The sequence below is a fragment of the Podarcis melisellensis genome, assembly GCF_964234715.1.
Source record: "Podarcis melisellensis genome assembly, chromosome: 6".
NCBI classification, from domain to species: domain Eukaryota; kingdom Metazoa; phylum Chordata; class Lepidosauria; order Squamata; family Lacertidae; genus Podarcis; species Podarcis melisellensis.
In genome coordinates this window covers 39,825,580-39,845,106 of record NC_138538.1, presented here as the reverse complement: position 1 = coordinate 39,845,106, position 19,527 = coordinate 39,825,580, and the positions used below count along the sequence as shown (strand labels likewise).

Below are 19,527 nucleotides of genomic sequence, written 5' to 3'. Positions count from 1 at the left end.
GACAGGCAGGCAGGGATTGACAGGAATAGCAGCACAATATTCTGTAAAAGAATCTCTCCAGAGAATCTCTCAAGATTAATAACCCGCTAAGAATTGCAGAATTGTAGAGTTGGAAGGGACCATAAGGATGATCTAGTCCAACCCCCTGCGATGCAGGAATCTTTTGCCCTCTTTACAGAGAACCGCTCTACCTTCCATTTAAGGGAACAGTGCAATAATCTTTAGGATGTAAACTTTATACAGCAATAAGATTTTCTGGGCTCCAATATCTGCAGTAGTGGCCTGCAGGTGGCAACAGTGAGGCTGCATTGCTCTCCTGGCTTCCCAAAGGCATGGAAAAGGGGTTGAGGCATGGAGAGATTGGTGTGTGGCAGCTAAGCCAATCTGACACTCCTGCCGCCATGCGCTGTGTCCCTCTTCCTCTTGGTAAGTGGCAGTGCCCCATGCTGTTGGGGAGCTGGGGAAGCAACACAGTACCACCCACATGGCCCACTACTGAATACAACATAGCATAAGTTCAATATGTTCATTTTGATCCAAACTGATTTGTTCTATGCTTGCTTTATATTTCACAACTGCTTGGAGTACGGTACAATAGTCTTCTGATTCCTAGTAATGCTCACAGAAGCCTTCCTATTTTGTTTTTACAACTCATGGTTTGCATGTGGCTCTGTGGATTGGCTGATATCAGAATTTTGAATCAGTTGGAAGATAAATTGCACTTGCTTTACATAACCTTCAATAGATATTCGTTCATTCAACCCGTGGAACCTGATTGGGGGGAAAAAGAGAGAAGCAGCAATGGGGTTAAGGTTATAATAGGTTACATAATTGTGTAACAGGGATATTGTATTATGTGCCACAAAAGACTGAAACATGCTATGATCCCTTACAAGGCCTTTTCTAGCCACAAAGTTATATGTGATACGACTCCTTATTTATCACAAGGATGCTTATTCCAAGATAGCAGATGGTCCATAAGTCAGCTGGACTTATAGACTGGTAGCTTTTGAAAAAGAAACAAGAGAGTAGAAAGTTGGGATGCATACCAGCCCACTGACCAGAAGTCCTAGCCAGCTCCATTACAACAGAAGCCAAGGAGTGGGTGAGATATGTTTGGGTTTACTAAGGCATATAGATGAAACTGATTTGTCACTTCATTCCCTTTTACTGTGTACCAATGAAGTGTGGCTAAAATGAACTAACCACATATAAAACTTGTGAGAAATTAGAAAAACAAGTATTTTATTACTTTATACCGAGCTTCTACATTATTAATAAAAGATTCAATTGCAGCTCAGTTCTGAATACCACCTATTTGGGGAGTTCTAAAGGAAATCCTAAAATGATTGGAGTATGTATGTATGTATGTATGTATGTATGTATAAATAAATAAATGCTTGCCTATTATATAGGAGCCCTATTTCCAACTACAGCCAGGAAGTGTTACATATCTGCAGCCCAGGCAATGTCATAACAGAAATGAGGTCCTAAAGAGATGCTTCAATTCCAATCTGCTTTTTATAAGGACAAGTACAGGATCTAACCCTCCCTCTATTTCTTCGGACTAGTAGGGAAACACTATGGGCATTTTAGAAGTGTTGCTCTCTGTCAAGTTTCAGTTGCCATGTCTCATTCGTTTTGCTAGTTCTCATCTGGTATTTTCACTAGGAATAAATTGTCAAGTAGAATACTGTACCTTGGCAAATCTTCGGGTTTAAAAATCACTGGGTTAAATCGATAAATAGCATTTGTAAGGTTGACAAAGTGTCTGCTGTCAGTGTTACCAACACATATACCTGGAGGAGAAATCAGTATTTTGAAAAATTAAAACTGGTAGTGTTGAAGTTAATATTGCATTAGCATCACAGACTTCTGGAATTAGATTCCTAGCTTCCTTTGAGTGGCACTGGAAGCTATCTGCCTTACTTTTCCTTAGGAGGTTTTGAAAATTCCGCCTTTTATTTATTGGAGCAATGGAAGACAGCTGTACATTTCAGAAAAACTGTGCCCATTGTCATGTTTAAATGTTAACTCTCTACATAAGCAGACATTTTGAAACAGACTGGAGGGCTAATTAGTAGCTTTGAATTGGATCAGAATGAAGTTATTAAGCGCGGTCCAACAACTGAGTTGCTCTAAAAGAAGAAAATATATAGCCTGGTTTCAGCTACATGTAAACCTGAAAAACTCGAGGTACACTGATTGCCAGTTTCCTGCTGACTTTTTTTTTTAATGACCACCATCTTAGGTCAGAAAGAGAGGAAAACAACCGTTTCCAGTCATTAATAGTGAATGTGTGTATGCACGTACCTGGCGAAGGGGATAAGATAGAAAGAGAATACTCAGAAAATGAAAACAAAGTAGAGGTTGTTGGGTGGAAACAGAAGGGGAAAACAGTAATAATGCATTTGCCAGTACCTGGAGCTATACTGCCAACATCTGGGAAAACATCCTGGATGGTCTGGCGGAAAACCTGCACTCCAAAGGTCTGGTCGTCCCAGGGGCTCACTGGGAGTGGATCAAAGGCACTTTCCATTTCTATCTTTACTCTCTTGTCATCAATTGTTTTGCCTACTATGCCCAGGACCTAAGAACACACCCAAAGGAACAAAAAAGCTAAAGTAGCAAGGTGACTTCCATTATGGTATTAGCACAGATTGCAAACTCTTAAGTAACACTTAGCAAACCAACTAAAGATGCACAATCAGGACAGGAACATTTTGGGACCTCATTGTGGAAGTCTGCTTTCCTGTTACACAATGGGATAGGTAGAGATACAAAGCATTCAGTTTGGGGTTACTGCCTCAAAAGAACTTCCTTTAGGCCCCTTCAACAAAGATACATCCCCAATGTACCAATCACTTTTGAGGTATTAAATAAATACAGAAAAAGATGACAAGCCAGTTCAGAAGTTTCTTGAATGGGAAACCCAAGGTTTAACTGCAAAAAGGAACACAACCATAGACACGCCAATTATTAAACCTTCTAAAGTCTCCTGGCCAAACATGAGGGCCAGGGTGAGGAGGGGGAGAGAAACAATAACCTGTTAATTTAACAAACTTTTCAGAATAAATAAAATACCTCATCAACTGTTTGTGACGAATGGATGCGGAAATTCACAGTTGCATTTGCAGAGGGGGGAATAACGTTTGACTGGAGAGGGGAGAAAAAGAGAGGGCTTAAACATGTGACAACAAACCACAGTCTAAAATATGAGCTTCAGAACCAAGGTAATTTCACCAGTAATTTCTGAAGCCAATGCACAGTCCTCAATATTAATTCAGCCTTGTAAAATTATATTTATGCGAAGGTAATTCTTGCCTAAAGTTCATGTTCTTTGCTTAAGCCACTGAATGAAGGTCTGCTTTTCCTCCTTGACAACATAGGGATCCATTAGACATGCATGCATTTGTTGCAGCCCTGACCTATGATGCGTGGCAGTGAAAAGCTCACTTATTTTAGAAAAAGGTGGGCAGGCCCAAGTGCCTGCTGAAATGAGTACATGTATAACTGGCATCTCCTCCATCATACAAGAAAGGCTTGGGTCTACTTTCTAAATTTCAGAATGAAAGAAGAGAAAAGATGGGAGCTGCTCATATCTTAGTATTCGAAAGCATGGCCAAGGAGTGTGTGCTAAACAGACTTTCCCCCTTATCCTCTCAAAGGGCTGTTGGAAGGTGCAGCTTTATCTTGAGGGAGAATCACATTACCAGGTGAGGAATGCATGGCAAATGAAAATGTACAATTTCTTTGAATGGTGAAATGACTATGCCTTCAATTATAAATGTAATGTAAAAAGTACATAGTGCTATCGCAATATTTTTAGAAGCAACAATCAAACTTGTTGGAGAAGGTGTATAATGACTAATCCAGTTTCATTATGACTTGTTGCTAAAAGTTATTTAAAACATGAAGCTTAAATTAATCAGTTTAACTATACAGATCTGTTCTTTGCTATACAGTACACTGTACTACTGCATTTACACATGGCAGTTGGAACCACATGGCACAGCTATACTTGAGAACAGATCTGTCTCTTTAAACATGGGCCTGATCTAATCATGCATAAAATAGAGGAGATGTGGTTTTAAGGTGCATAAGGAGGTTACATGCAGGTGCACATTCCTCCTCCGTTCACCCCTCCACCACCCAAAGTTATTATTTTCCACTTTCCAGACTCCAATATCACAAATGAGCCCACCTGAGAATAAAGCAGTTGGGAAGAAGGGATGTGGGTTCAGCCACCTCCTCATGCACCCCCCTTTGTGATTTAACCCAAACACCTGCATGCCACACATGATTGAGGCAGACCTCCATTTAAAGACGCAGCTTTGTCACCATCATGTGTCGTTTGGGAGACAGTTTTAAAGCAACAGAAAAATGATAAAAGCAAAGCCTACTGTATCTCAGTCCACCTCTGGGTGTCACTCTTTAACTATCACACCAAGTAAAAGCCACTAACAAACCACTTTCACTGTTCTGGCAAGCTCAGGAGCTCTTCCTATGTTACATTTTTGTGGACCTCATGTGCAAGTTTTTTAAGGTTACACCTATTAATGCTAAGTGTGGATGTTACAAATAACAGTTTCAATTACAGTACAGAAACATTGATAAAGAGAACATTGACTGGCTGGGTGATGTACACTGAACAGCTAACCAGGTTTCTTGCTATGAAATGTATGGAATGGCTCTCTCACCAACTTGCCATAGGAGCTAAAATACTCTGATCATGAAGTTCTATTTTAGTAAAACTCTCCTCTTGCAAGGACTGACTGAAGCGAAAGCTTTCTGCTCTACTAGTTCTAGAAACTAAGCCATTCTGAGGACAAGCCACCATCAATAACAAATCCCATACTAAGAGGGCATGAATCGAATTGACATTCTTAGTTCATGGGATGATGCCAGCAGTGAATATTCAGCATGGGAGGAGAATTTATCATTGGGGGGGGGGAACGGATTTGTATTCCTATAATTCACTGGTACTAGTAATATTGAAAGCTGAAAATGTAGTTGTGATAAATTTAGACCCTCATTACACTTTACGGAAAATCCAATGAATTCGTACTACAGTACCTTGACTCCTGCATGAAACATAGTGATTGCAGTGGTAGTCCGAACTAAGGCATTGGTGGTAGGCGTCTGTTCAAGAAATCTATGTAAAGATTTAGATGACACAAAGTTCTTAGAGATCAGAATTAAATTAATGTAGGATTCTGCATTCCATAAGTCAATACCAATATTTTAAATCAATAAATGTATGTTTGTTTCTCATTTTTTGTGCTCTGTCTTGCCATCTTCCCTTGAGGTTGCATTTAAGAGTATGGTTGCATTTTAACCACTGTCCATTCATTTCTTTGCAATTGCTTCATGAAGTGGGCACTTTACTGAATATTGTTTGTGATATGCGCCTCCCCACACCCTCGTGGACTTATCAATTTGCAAACTTTTTTAAAAAATGCTTTTAAAAATTGTGTAGTGGCAGCATGCTCTCCTGCGGTATCCCAGCATAGGAAAGCTCTTGTTGCTGTAATAAAAATGTGATGAAATATCATGTTTCTTTCTTACCTTCCAACAAGTGGTCCAAACAACCACAAATTTGACATAATGATATTTAGAGGGAAGCTGAACTGAAAAGCAAAGGGGAGAAAAGCAGTACACATCAGCAAGTCTGGATCAATAGAATGGTTTCTTAAAAAAACAACCATGCTGAAGTAGTCTTCTAAGTGCACATGTTAGAACTTTCCTGTATGCAGGAGACAGGCCAATGGAAGAACTGTGTGGGTAGGGGGCAGGAAGAGAACTGTGCACATAGAAGCAACACGTAGGAGAAGGGAAATGTTTGTGAAGTTCTGGATCAAACCAATAACTCTACAAGGATAGGGTTGCAAGCACAGCCCGTCAGAGATCTAGGCAGTGGTGGAGTTCATGCTCCGGCATAGAGAGCGGAGAGCAGGCAGGGGCGGGGTTTGTGCGCGTTCTGGGGGCGTGGCGCCCAGTGTGGGGGCAGCCATGATGGCACCCCACTGGGATCGCGCTGCCGGGGGCGGTGTGCTCCCCCTGCACCCCTCTTCCTCCACTAGTGGATCTAGGATGCCGCTTGTGGCATTGACCTTGGACAAGTTACACAAAAAGCAACTGCAATGAAGCTTTCCAATGCAATACAACTTTCCTATTAAACAACCTTTCCACCAAGTAGCTGATATTAGCTTGCTCCAAGTAACAAAGCATGATTCAGCAGTATGGGAATGACTCCCATGCTAACTCTACACCCCCATGCTTCAATGAGTTTCCAGTTGGATCAAAGTATACTTTGCTGTTTAATTCAAACTGCCATACTATAGCTTGTGCTTGCCTTCCAAACAACAGTTTAAAGTTGCCCTGGTTTGAAGAAAAGTAAGGTCAAACCTTGGTTTTCGAATGTCTCGGCTGCTGAAAGTTTTCAGAAGCCAAATACCAAAAACCTGGAAGGGAATGCTTCTGTTTTCGAACACGCTTCAGAAGTCGGATGGCTTCCAAGGCATGTTTCTCAATTTTCCTCATTGAACTTGCTGACAACCCTTTGATCCTCGGTTTTCGAACGTTTTGGAAGTTGAACAGACTTCTGGAACGGATTACATTCCAAAACCGAGGTTCCCCCACAATAGTTTGATTACTCAGATAATGACAAACTGTGGTTTGATCAAAGTAGGAAGAAAGTGAAGAAAACGTGTGTGATTGTGGGAGTACATGAGAACTATAACTTTAAAAGAGGCTTTGATGTTATGTGGGAACTGAGCCACTGTGGCAGAATGAAACCTGTTGCGGGGGGATGGAAAGTTGCTATGAACTCTATCAATTGGGAATGACTTTGAAAATTCTAAAACTCTGACTAGCAACAAGTTTTGAAAATCTAATGAAAATCATAAGAAATCTAATGTTAACACTGAAAATTTAAGGTCACTTCACTGAAATCACATGAAAGAGTACATATTGTTGAATACTTACATCTGGTGCCAATTGCTCAAACATCAGGATTTCAGGCCCATGACCAAACAGATTGGGCATGGGATGCTGCTCCAACCTATAACAACAAACAGCTATCTGATTGTAACAATCAAATGCAAGACGAAAAATAAACAGGCTCCACTCCTATTACTTTGATTCATGAATTTAGGCAGAAGTCTGCAATGTCTTAGTCATCTTAAAATTGCTACTTTAGTCTCTGCTACAGATAAGTATCATGATGATGTTAGATTTCAAAACAGAAGCGGAGTCAGTGATAATTTGAAAGCTGGAGGAAATTCTCGGGATGATGTGCTATAAATCTGATTTATTTCATGTTTAAACTGGGAAGAGATCATGTCACAATCTGAATGGAGGAGGGTAAAAGACCACTGCAGTGCATCTTCAACATTATGTGAGGAACTGTTTTCTTACTGTCCATTTCCCATGCAAAACCAACACTTATCCATATACTGAGGAACAGGAACAGTCTTAAGCAAATAGAATGTGTGGCAAGACGCTGGAAGGTGCCCCATGGCTTGATCTAAATGTGTAACAGTTCCAGGCTCATCACTAGTGCTGGTGGTAGGTTTTCTAAAAATCAAACTAAGCCCTCCCTCTGTAAAGGCACACATAAACCCCTTTCCCACTATATCATCCGTATGGATTATTAAACCATACATACACTTTCTACTGCAACAGTTTTCTATATATGCTTCAAAAAAGCATTTGCATTGCCTTCTAAAAGACTGTAGGCACTGGCAGTTTTTGTTTGGGAAGGAGATCCATAACTCTATGGCTACGGCAAAAGCAGCCCCATTTAGCATTCTGGTAGATTTCAACAAACAGGTTTGTCTCCTCAGATGATTTGCACACTTAAATAAGGAGAACATGTGACTTAAATATGCATGTTGTTGTTGTTTAGTCGTTTAGTCGTGTCCGACTCTTTGTGACCCCATGAACCAGAGCACGCCAGGCACTCCTGTCTTCCAATGCCTCCCGCAGCTTGGTCAAACTCATGTTCGTAGCTTCAAGAACATTGTCCAACCATCTCGTCCTCTGTCGTCCCCTTCTCCTTGTCCCCTCCATCTTTCCCAACATCAGGGTCTTTTCCAGGGAGTCTTCTCTTCTCATGAGGTGGCCAAAGTATTGGAGCCTCAGCTTCAGGATATGTCCTTCCAGTGAGCACTCAGTCCAACATAGCGTTCTATAACCATTAGTGTCCCTTATTTCTGAAATATTGAACTGGCAACTCAAGGTACTATAGAGCAAAATAATTTATGTAACATCTCTAGGCTACAATCAGAATGGAGCTTATTTTTAACTAGACAGGTATAGGATTTCACTATTACCAGGAAAGGAAAATACTCACTTGGCTAATGCTTCAGAAAGAATACCAATACTTGTCCTCTTAGGTGGTGCAGAAGAATGACCAGGCTCTGATGTCACAGTGAAATTTGCTGTAATTGCACCCTTTTCTGTGATACCTATTCTGATAAGTTGGGGGAAATCAATTATTTAGATTCAGGATGTAAGAATTCCCCCTCTATCATCTAGTTAGACAACCATTTTGACATCCCTGCTATGCCATGCAGCACAGTAGGAACCCTTGTCAATGTCCCTTTGGCTCCCTCAGCTCTGGAAAACCTCACACCTACCCAAGATCAATTTTCTCCATCGCTCAGCTACCATTCCTCTTTCAGCAATAGTGCCCAGGAAGAGGAAGTGGTAACAATCCTAAACTAGGACCTGTTTACTAGCACTTAGTACTCTATAGCTGGGGGGCTATTCCAATGAGACATTACATAGGTTAGTTATACTGACCCTAAAAGAAGATGAGGTGTAGTATACTTTTGTAATAATCAACAGCAGGGCTGTCTTTAGCATATGCACTGCCGGGGTGCAAAGATCCGCCCAGTGCCCCCAAATTTAGTTTAGAATTCATAGTGCGCTCTAGGCGCATTTTTGCAGAAATGGAAAACTAAAATCACATGCTGAAACACAAGTGTAGTAGAGCCCTAAGGAGTTAGTCAAAGAAAATGCCGACAATTAGCGAAAATAAACATTTTTAAAAACAATTTCTCTATACGAATTTGAACTGTAAGTGATGAAATTAAATTCAATTTGCAATGTTTCACTCCGAGTCAGCAGCACCTTTGAGATGACTGGCAGGCAGGCGGCGCAAGATCAGTTGTGTCAAAGGTGCCACTGACCCCGCTGCCGCATAGCAGCTCAATACAATACGTAACATAATACTTTGATGTAAGAGTTAATTTCGCGTGCACGGCACCATTGAGAATGACAAGCGCTGTCATTGAGTTTGACAAGCGTCGCAGTTGTGAATGACAAGCGCCGTCGAGTCTGACAAGCGCCACTGCTGGCGCGGCGCGTTTTGGTAAATGAGCACACACAGTCGAAAGTCCTTTAGTGAGACAGTAGGTATACATTTTGGTAATACCTAGGTATATATTATATGCATTTTGTTTTTCTAGCTTGATCAAAATTATTTATTATTTCATAGCAGGTAGATAATTAAAGCTTAGGCAGCTTGAGCGGTGGGCACCTGGTGCCCCCCAGAATTCAGCGCCCGGGTGCCCCGCACCCCTGGCATCCCCAGGTAAAGATGGCCCTGCTCAACAGCACGGGTAGGCAAAACTTAGGTGAAGATTTACTTAGATTGTTGATTCCACACACTCCAAGTAGATCAGGAACAATGTTTGACTCCCAATTGTTTAACAAGAGCAGCAACTGCATTTATTGTGGAAAGTTCTCATCATTTCTTACTTACGAAGCTACTGGTTTCTCTATTCCAGTGACAATACCATCGAAGATGAAGCTTCCTTCATCAAGCACGAAAGAAAGTTGAATTCCTCTAGATTCCAATTCAGCCACAATCTTCATGGCTCCTTTTCTACCCCCCACCTGAAAAGCCCACAACAAAGTCATCTCACCAAATGTCATCTCATTCTGTCTCAGGCAGCAATAAGCATCCAGTGCTTCAGCGGAAAAAGGCAATTGCTATACAAGTTTTAAATATATACACACACACTTCTACTGGAGAGAGCAATTGATGTGTGGTGCTCCAAACCATTTAACCTTGCACCTAATGAACTAATTTCATTCCAATATATTACTTGCTGAATCTTGCTATAGGTCTGCACTCAAGAGGTAAATTGTGGCACATAATTCCTCAAGTGTAGCAGCCATTAGGCTAACACAAGGTTAGGGAACCTCCAGCTTCCAGGCCAATCATGGCCCACCAGGGTTGTTTCACCTAACCATATCTACCCAGCCATTAGCTGACATTACTGGTGATGTCAGCTGATGGGCGGAAGGCCAGGGTTTAATCCTGTATGCCTGCGTGATCTTTTATACAGCAGGGGAAATATTCTCTGTTAAAGATATTAAAGATGGGACTGAGTTCAGCACAGGACTGGGCATTTAAAAGAGAAGGAGACACTTGCAAGTCTTTTGCAAGTCTTCCCAGTCTCAAGCAAAGGCAGAGAACTGGAGTAATCCCCTCCTTTGCTTGCAAAACCCACCGCTTTTTCTGCCTTCTCTGACAAGTGACAGGAAGGGGGGGAGAGAGAGGTGTGTCTTGCAGGCAAAAGCATCTTAAAGCCCTTGGCAAAAGCACCCTCCAGGCTGCTTCCAAGGGCACTGTGCAGTCTTCCCGTGTTTCTCTTTTAAACCCTTGACACTAGGTTTAAAGGGGAAGCAAGGGAGACTTACAAAGCCACAGGAGGGATTTTGACAGGCAAGTGGCCTTGCTCACCTGCCAATATGTGATGTCATGCTATTGGACAGGTCAGCAACCCCACCCACCTGTCACATTTGACATATGAAGCCAATCCTGATGAGGAACTGGCACCCAGAGTCAAAAAGATTCCCCAGCCCGAGCTAGAACATAGTCAGTTTTATGCAATGCAAGTAGTACAAGTAACATAATCCACCAAACTCTAATAACAAATCCATACATTTCAATATAACTTCTATTATTACATCAAATTGTAAACGCAGTGAAGACAAGCTCCTAACCCTCAAAACTTTTTTTAAAAAAAATTGGGGGCAGCGTGGGGCTGAATACAGAATTATAATGCTAAACAACACAAAAAATACACATGAAAAAGCAAAATCCACATTCCTTTGCTGTTGACAGTTGACTAGTCAATAGGCACCTACCACTGCAGTGCATGGAAAATCTTTTATCAGGACAGCACAACACCATTAAGGAGTCTCCATGTAAAAAGAGCAGCAGGCTGACCCACTCAAGTTCAGTATCTACTGTTTCAGCCTTTGGGATGAGCTATAAATCTAAAATAAATAAATACGGGGGAAATTAAAGACACATAGAATACCTCTTCATCATGCCCAAGGCCAATATAGAAAGACCTGTGAGGTCTGTAATTTCGTCTCAGTAAGAATTCTAGAGCATGCAGAATCCCCTGAGGAATAAAAAATAAAATGTTAAACACTGTCTATTTTGCACCTTGGTTACAGAACCTGTTCCATGTTAACAGCAACTATTGTGGGGCAAAATGAAGGACTGGTTTTGCCCCAGGTTAGAGGGTGGGATTTGAGAATCCAATGGCATTGTACTAACCTCTGATTGAACCAAAACACCATTTATTTGCATGAAACTTAACTTTGTCAGTTGACTGGGAGCGGATTATAGATCAAGGTGGGAAAGTTCAAATCACAGAGCTAAAAAAATAAATAACGCTTTCAAAAATTCAATGTAGAAGCTTTGGAGCATCTTTTTAGCCTGTTCTTTGGAAGAAAATGGAGGAAACTGTCTTGTGGAAATGCCTGTGACTTGGAAAGTGGTTTACTGGATGAAAGTAGTGCACACTGAACTTTCTGTATGATAGTCAGTTCTTGCTCTGCTTGTTGACTTTCAGGCTGCAGCACTTTATCCAGCTGGCTGCTCCCTCTGGAACCAGTCTCCAGGTTCCTATCATCTTCTTGATTTCCAATTGTCAGGGGCAGCAACCCACTGACCTTCTGTAACTCCTTCCTTTTCTCCTTACTTTCAGGACAACCTTTGGCCCAATGGTGTCCACAGAAATAGTATACTAAGTTATCAATTTAAAGCAAAGCAAAATATACTCATATGGCTAAAAGGTTCTTTTTAAAGTGCACTGATTTATGTTTGCTTGCATAATAATAATAATAATAATAATAATAATAATAATAATAGGAATGCTTCTCCTCACACTGTGAACAGAAAGCAGTGAACCATCATTAACGTGGCATGCCAAACTTTGTGGGACAAACACTTTGCACCCCACCCACCCTGCAAAACGAGGTACATTTACAAAATACATATACCATAACAGAGTTTTTGTTATCGAGTGTTCCTCTTCCATATATAAACCCATCACGTTCCTCAGCAGAGAAAGGGTCACTGACGTCCCACCCGTCTGGAGAAGCTGGAACAACATCTATATGTGCAAGCAGCATGTAGGGCTGCAGCTGAGCGTTAGACCCCTGGATGGTGAACAGGTGGCTATATTCCCCAATAACTTCATGTTTAATGAATGCTGCAGAAAACACTGCAGGAAAGGCTTCAGGGAAGAAAAACAGAAGGGAAAGAAAATTAGCAAGGGTTCCTCCAAAGTTTGAGGTTAAGGATTGGACAAATCAATGGGGACATATTAACCTTTGGTATTCGGTGCAACAGTTGGTATATTATAGTGGCTGGTATATTTCAGGAAATGGGTAACTGAAGGATGAGGAAAGGCATAGCACACGTCTCTTGCTGGTCCCACCACCCTATGGGGTGGAGGAACAGAGTTTAAAGCAAACAAAAGGATAAAGTAAACAACAACAACAATGAAAGCCAATCTTCATATAATTTCAATCTTTTCTGAGCACCTAGTAATTTTGCCTGTTTGACTGGTATTGGCCATGAAACGTATAAGGCCCAAACCACACTACATTAATCTACTCTTGCATAACAACTGTAGCTCCTGCATTTATTACCATACTAAGAGTATATGTCAAGTGCTCAAAGGTCTTCACATGGGGACAGAGGTCTTTCCCAGACCTACACAGAGATACTAGGGTCTGTACTGGCACATTCCGTAAGCAAAGCACACTCTGCCATTGAGATGCAATCCTTTTGTGTAATTTATCACAAAGAGATAAATACTTTTTAAAAAAAAGGATTTATTTACAATTGCAGAAACCTGTATTTAAAAGTTCCACAGCTGCTTCAGTTCATTAACTTGCATTCTACTCAATAATAAATCACATTTTTGTCAGCTTAGTACTTTAGTTTTGTCGATAAAGACTCTTCTTTTACGACGCAAAGATTAGATACTCAATTAAGTTAATGCCCATTTGCTAGTTAAAAGAAGGAATTTAAGTTCAAATACCTTTACGAATATATGGCTCAAATTCTGCCAGGGCTGTTGTATTTTGATCATTTGCTGAGAAGGAAACTGTTTGCATTCTGATGGCACCTTACATAAAACATAAAAGAAGAGATTTCGTGACTTTCTCAGACAGGCAATTATTAAAACAACAGTGAAATGCAATAAACTCTCCTTCCCTGCAAAATAACGTAAAGGCTGTCAAGATGCCAATTCAAAGGATTAGAAGTGCCACTACCAATCGGCTGACAGAGCCTGCAAATGTCATTCCCAGTTACAATATTTCTGAGAATATTGTGAATGGCAGCTGGGTCTGGAGTTTGCTGCATTGCTGAATGATGTGCAGGATCACACATTTAGATGTGCAAATGGTGCCCCTGATCAAGTGGCTGAGTGAGATCCCCAGACTCCATTAAGCAAGAAGATGTCTGTACATCTTGTATCACCTTTGATTTTCATATAGACAGTAATACGAATGAATGAATGAATGAATGAGTCTGCACCCTATCCCCACCCCCAATCCACATGATTTCATTGGCAGGTCTTGGATCATATGTACCTATAGATGATATCTACATGAAACCACTGAGTGGGGTTATCCAGAGTTTTGGAGTACCTTGTCAGCTGTATGCCAATGACACAGTTTTACTTCTCATTTACATCTGCAGGTGAGGCAGTGGACGTTCTGGACCGATGTCTTGCCTTGGCAATGCACTGAACAAGAGCCAACAAACTGAAGCTCAATCCAGATAAACTAAGGCACAGTTAGTGGGTGGTTACTTAGACCGAATGGATGGGAGGTTGATTGTTCTTGATGGGGTCACACTTCCTCTGAAGGAGTGGGTATGCAGCCTGCGGGTACTTCTGGATCCTTTGCTGTTGCTTGAGACTCAGGTGGCCTCAGTGGTACCACGTATCTTCCATCAGTTTTGGCTGGTGGCTCAGCTGCACCCCTATCTGGACAGGGATACCCTAACTTATGTTGTCTATGCTCGATTACTGCAATGTGTTATAAATGAAGCTGAAACTTCAGCTGGTGCAGAATTTAGCAGCCAGGTTGCTCACTGGGGCAAGATGGTTTGAGCATATAATGCCAACCCTGGCCCGACTAGATTGGCTGTCTATTAGTTTCCGGGCCCAATTCAAAGTGCTGGTTTTGACCTATAAAGCCTTAAACAGCTCAGAACTGCAATATCTCAAGGACCACCTCTCCCCATGTGAACTGACTCATATGCAAGGTGTGCAAGGTTATTTCCCAGAGTGGAAATAAATTTGAAAGCCTTGCTTACTGGGAAAGGCAAGCTGAGTGTGCAGGCTCCAGAAGGCTGGAGGTGTCTGTGGGTGGTTCCAAGTGTTTTTGTGTATATGCAGAACTCTTGGAACCAAACCCCTGCATTAGATGCAATCGTACTGTACTGTAATTGGTTTTAATGTTTATACCTTGTTGTAAGTTGCTTTGGCTCACTTCTGTGAATAAAGTGACTGAGAAATAATAATAACAACAATAAAGATACATTATATATTAAGTGATTGATGCGAACAAAATTAATATGTTTTTGGCAGACATTCAAAGAGCAAATAAACGGAGAACAGCGCTGTATGACAGGCAGCCAGAAAAGTAGAAGCACCAAATTTCAGTGAGCAACAAAGAAAAAGGCTAAAGGCTAAAGTCACAAAATGCAGACAGGCTATAATTTTGCTCTCCAGAATTACCATCGGTCACTCTATGAAGAAGCCTGAGACAGAAACATTTACTTTGAAGAAATGAATACCTTTTCCACCTGATTTCATCATTGCATTTGTGACTTCAGAAACTAACTTGTTTTCCCACAATTACATAGTATAAATTCTACGTCCATGGCTCAACAAATCAACATTCTTCAAAGGTACTTAAATACAGGAAGATCAGGAACTATAAAATGCCATCTTATTATTTATTATGTGTTTAAAATTCCACTGACTACTACACAATAAATAAAATAGACAGAGAGCTGCCAGAAAGGTTTATAATCTAGCAGACATACTGACGCTGCACAAATTGAAATCAGTTTGATGGAGAGAGAGAAAAGGCGGGACCTTTAATGCTTAAACAGGTGGGGGACAGAGTACCCAGAGAAATGATTTTTCCTATATGAAAATGTCCACATGAACTTGCCCAAATCTGCATTGGAGTCCAAGCTCCAGGTGCCTTCACATTCAGAAGCTAGTTAGTTGGTGACTTGGAAAATGGCTTTTCAGTGGCTGTGTCATGTGTGTGAGACATCCTTGTCAGACAGATCCATGAAGCACCAACATCATCATCATCATCATTTAGATAGCACATTTATAACTAAAAAAGCTCCAACGTTTTTAATATGCAATCTGTAGTTCTGACCTTTTGTCTGATTTTGATCTGATCTGTATTTCATTCTGCTTCTACCAACTGCGGTTGATTATTTAAATTGTACATATTTATTCTTTTAGCTAGTTGGATTTTTAGTACGTGACTCTGGATTTGTGAAATTCTTAAATAGCATATGAATATTCAAAATAAATAAAACCTCCAGAGTTCTGGTATATTCATAGCATAATGACCAGATTGAACTTATTGACATTGGCAGTAGATAATAAATGTACCTTGACTAAAAAGATAAGCTTATCATTAAGAACAAGATAATGAGAAATATCAAGGATTGGCTAAACAGAAAAGACACACGTCCTCACTATCAGACTCCTCCCACAAGGCTATTTCCCATACAGAAACCGTATGTACCGTATTTTTTGCTCTATAAGACTCACTTTTTCCCTCCTAAAAAGTGAGGGGAAATGTTTGTGAGTCTTATGGAGCGAATGCAGGCTGTGCAGCTATCACAGAAGCCAGAACAGCAAGAGGGATTGCTGCTTTCACTGCGCAGCGATCCCTCTTGCTGTTCTGGCTTCTGAGATTCAGATTTTTTTTTCTTGTTTTCCTCCTCCAAAAACTAGATGCGTCTTGTGGTCTGGTGCGTCTTATAGAGCGAAAAATACGGTATACTGCAAACAAGCCTCCTAAGTTGTTTTCTTGTAACCGTAAGATACAAGCATGGGTAGACTGAAGGATAACATATTGTTTACACAATCCAATGTCATTGCAACAAACTATATGTAGATAAAATCAAGCCTTTAAAAGAAACATATTGGGAAACAAAATAAATGCAAAACCATCCTGTCTTCAAGCAGCTCACTTCTCAGACATGAACCACAAATCTGTTGATTTCAATGTTATAGGCACTAGAAATACTCAATAAGCCCAATGATCATGTACTGCTGTGCAAGAAAGCAGAAAGGATAGTCCAACTAAGGATTCGTCCACAGTCCTGTGCCTAGAAAGCACAAGTCTGAGAAGTTTTCTGCTTGTCCAGTGTTTTCTACACACAAGTCCAAGCGGTTTTTAGTTTTCCCTGCTATTTTCCCTGGGGAAACCTGCTGCTTACCACTGAATTGGAACAAATGTCAATTTGCAGAAAAACCGATTGATGTTTGTTCCAATCCAGCAGTAAACAGTAGATTTTCCTGGGGGAAAGGCCTTAAGTAGCATCCCACAACTGGGTATAATGGAATGCATTATTGCAGAAAGTGATGGATGCACAATTTTTACAATGCACTGCACTGGGTTGTAGCTCATGATAATCCTACCCAGAGCTGTCGCACTGAAATTAAAAAACCTAAGTTAGCCATGTCTATTAATTTCAATGGGTCTACTTTATACAACCCTATGATCTAATGGTGTATTTGGGGGGAATCTGTAAGAAATATGAGCATCCAGGTTTTTGCACTGTGGTGGTGCTGAAAACCATTGAGTCTGTGAATCCTATTGTTCACTCTGCAGAGGAGAATGCAAGCTGTGATTCCATAGTTTTGTGTGTAATACTGTGGTACCTCAGGTTACTTTGCTTCGTTCTGGAGGTCTGTTCTTAACCTGAAACTGTTCTTAACCTGAAGCACCACTTTAGCTAATGGAGCCTCCTGCTGCTGCCGCACTGCTGGAGCAGTTCTCATCCTGAAGCAAAGTTCTTAACCCGAGGTAATATTTCTGGGTTAGTGGAGTCTGTAACCTGAAGCGTATGTAACCTGAAGCATATGTAACCCGAGGTACCACTGTATAAGGAACAGTAAATATTCAGCTACTATAATGTTAATATGGGGGCTGTTCCAGTACAGCAAATTGACGGCTGGCTGAAAAATCATTGGCGGGTTTTCAATATACATCACATTACCATGACCAAATCTTTTGATTCCCACATTAACTCAGAAACTGTGGCAAGTCCATGCTCTGCCTTTTCACAAGTGCTTTGCTTTCTCAAGCCACACACACTTCTGTTGGTTGAAACTGGGGCAAATAAAGGATATGGAAAGAAAGACATTGTAGATTACCCTACAATGGTATGCAAACCTTTGTATGTATATTCAGAAGTTTGTCCCACTGCGTTTAATGGGACTTACTCTCAGATAAGTGTATAGAATTGCAGGCGTAGCTGAAGGTGGAGCGGGGAAGACTCACAGAACTGTAGAGCTCAGTGGCGTAGCGTGGGGGGGGTGCAGGGGGGGGCTGGCCGCACCGGGCGCAACATCTGGGGGTTAGGGTTAGGGGGCGCAAATTACTTGCCTTGCCCCGGGTGCTGACAACCCACGCTATGCCACTGGTAGAGCTGGAAGAGAGGCTGAGGGTCATCTAGTTCAACCCCCTACAATGCAGTCATTATGAACTCCTACGAGTATAGCACCAGAGGATAACCCGCCCCCCCCTCGAAATAACAATGCACACACACAAACCCTTCCTGGACCCCCTTAGTAACTTGAAGAAAAGGCTGTTTCCCCATACATATGATAACCGAATCAGAAACCGGAAGCTAAAACGAGGCTGCAATCCTAAGCGTGCTTCACTTGGAAGGGTTACTCCCATCAAAACGAGCAAAGAGAAAATAAGTTGAGAATGGGGTGTCCGTGTGAAACATGCCGTCATTCGTCTTTCAGAAATCTCACAAAAACTTGCCCCACCCTGGAACGCCGTTTTGGCTCCAGCGGTGCAACTGAGGTTTAGATCTGACAGGGAAAAATGGGGCTGACCCACTGAACTCCAACTCCCAGCAGCCCCGGCCAGCGCGAAAAGCTGGTCAGCAATGATGGGTCCCGCAGCGACCCCTGGAGCCCCAGGCTCCCATGTTTGACTTGCATTATGCACTTTACTTCAAAATGAGGCAGTGTGCAGCCCAGCTACGTTTGGCGACCCTTCTTCTCCTTCTGCCGAACTGTGCCCCGAAGTCCTACCCAAACAGCAACGCTGCTTTGCCCCTCCTGCACCCTCTTCCTTAGGAGACCGTGCAACTTTGAAGGAAGCAGCTCCCGCCGCCGCCGCCGCTTCTTCGGCCCCTCGACCCATTTTATTGACTTGTGTTGAGTTTACCTTGCAGCGCCTCTTTGAGCTCCCGCCGCTCTTGGGGACTAAACGCGGGCTCCAGGCGCTGCTGCCGGCTCCTCCGCGCCCAGAGCTCCGGAGCCGGCGAGGGGCTTCGCGGGGCGTAGGTCCGGACCAGGACGACGGCCAGCAGGGCCAGCACAGTCCCGCACAGCGCCAGCAAAGCCACCCAGAGAGCCCCTCGCGCTCGGCCGCTCAGCGCCGCCATCTTGGCGCCTTCTGGCCTCCGCTCGGGGTCCCTCGGAGATCGGCGCGTCCCCCTGCGAATCATTAATGGAGCTGGTTACTCATCACAAGTGTGGGCTCGAAGCGTTTACCGAGTTCCTCGAGATTTCAGTGGGGCTCGGCTCCCTCCTAAAATAATAAAAGAAATGGCTAGGCAACACCAGCGTGTGCCTGCGTAATATCGGCCGCGTTTGGGACTGCAGCAGCTCTTCTTGGTGTTAAAATAAATGGGGAAGGAAAGCAGTATGTTGCAATCCTAAGGCTGCTGCCATTCACGGTTACCTGGGAATAAGTCCTAGTGGGGCAGAGCAAGGCAGGCCCTCTCATGAGGCAACGTAAGGTGACTGCCACGGCGGGACGGACAAGATTGCCAGGGGCATCAGATCCGGCCTCCCAAGGAATGCATCACATGGAGATCCTCACTTGCTGCCTGCTCCTGATGTAGAACTCAGTATTCCTCTTCCAGGCAGGGGACACATGTTTGGTTTGCATCAGGTGCCAAAATGT

The 19,527-nt window shown here is 42.3% G+C and overlaps 1 protein-coding gene across 1 annotated transcript; it reads right to left on the bottom strand.

Moving 5' to 3' along the window:
* Positions 1-605: 605 nt before the first annotated feature.
* Positions 606-19,238, bottom strand: PM20D1 (peptidase M20 domain containing 1). Its single transcript, XM_081916392.1, has 13 exons — positions 18,784-19,238; positions 13,365-13,451; positions 12,316-12,551; positions 11,343-11,429; positions 9,773-9,906; positions 8,357-8,476; positions 6,988-7,063; positions 5,569-5,630; positions 5,077-5,155; positions 3,085-3,156; positions 2,422-2,590; positions 1,700-1,799; positions 606-771 (listed from the first exon to the last, which is right to left on the bottom strand). The coding sequence occupies exons 1-13, from the start codon at positions 19,064-19,066 to the stop codon at positions 645-647; spliced, it is 1,632 nt and encodes a 543-aa protein (XP_081772518.1). The 5' UTR covers positions 19,067-19,238; the 3' UTR covers positions 606-644.
* Between the last annotated feature and the right edge of the window lie 289 nt (positions 19,239-19,527).

What these genes read in the sequence shown, in the direction of transcription:
- PM20D1 (XM_081916392.1), bottom strand. Translation starts at nt 19,066, where the DNA reads ATGATTCGCAGGGGGACGCGCCGATCTCCGAGGGACCCCGAGCGGAGG. An exon ending in GCTCAAAGAGGCGCTGCAAG is followed by an intron (nt 13,452 to 18,783) that starts GTAAACTCAACA and finishes GTTTTATGTAAG; the next exon opens with GTGCCATCAGAATGCAAACA. An exon ending in TGTTGGCAGTATAGCTCCAG is followed by an intron (nt 1,800 to 2,421) that starts GTACTGGCAAAT and finishes TTTCTCCTCCAG; the next exon opens with GTATATGTGTTGGTAACACT.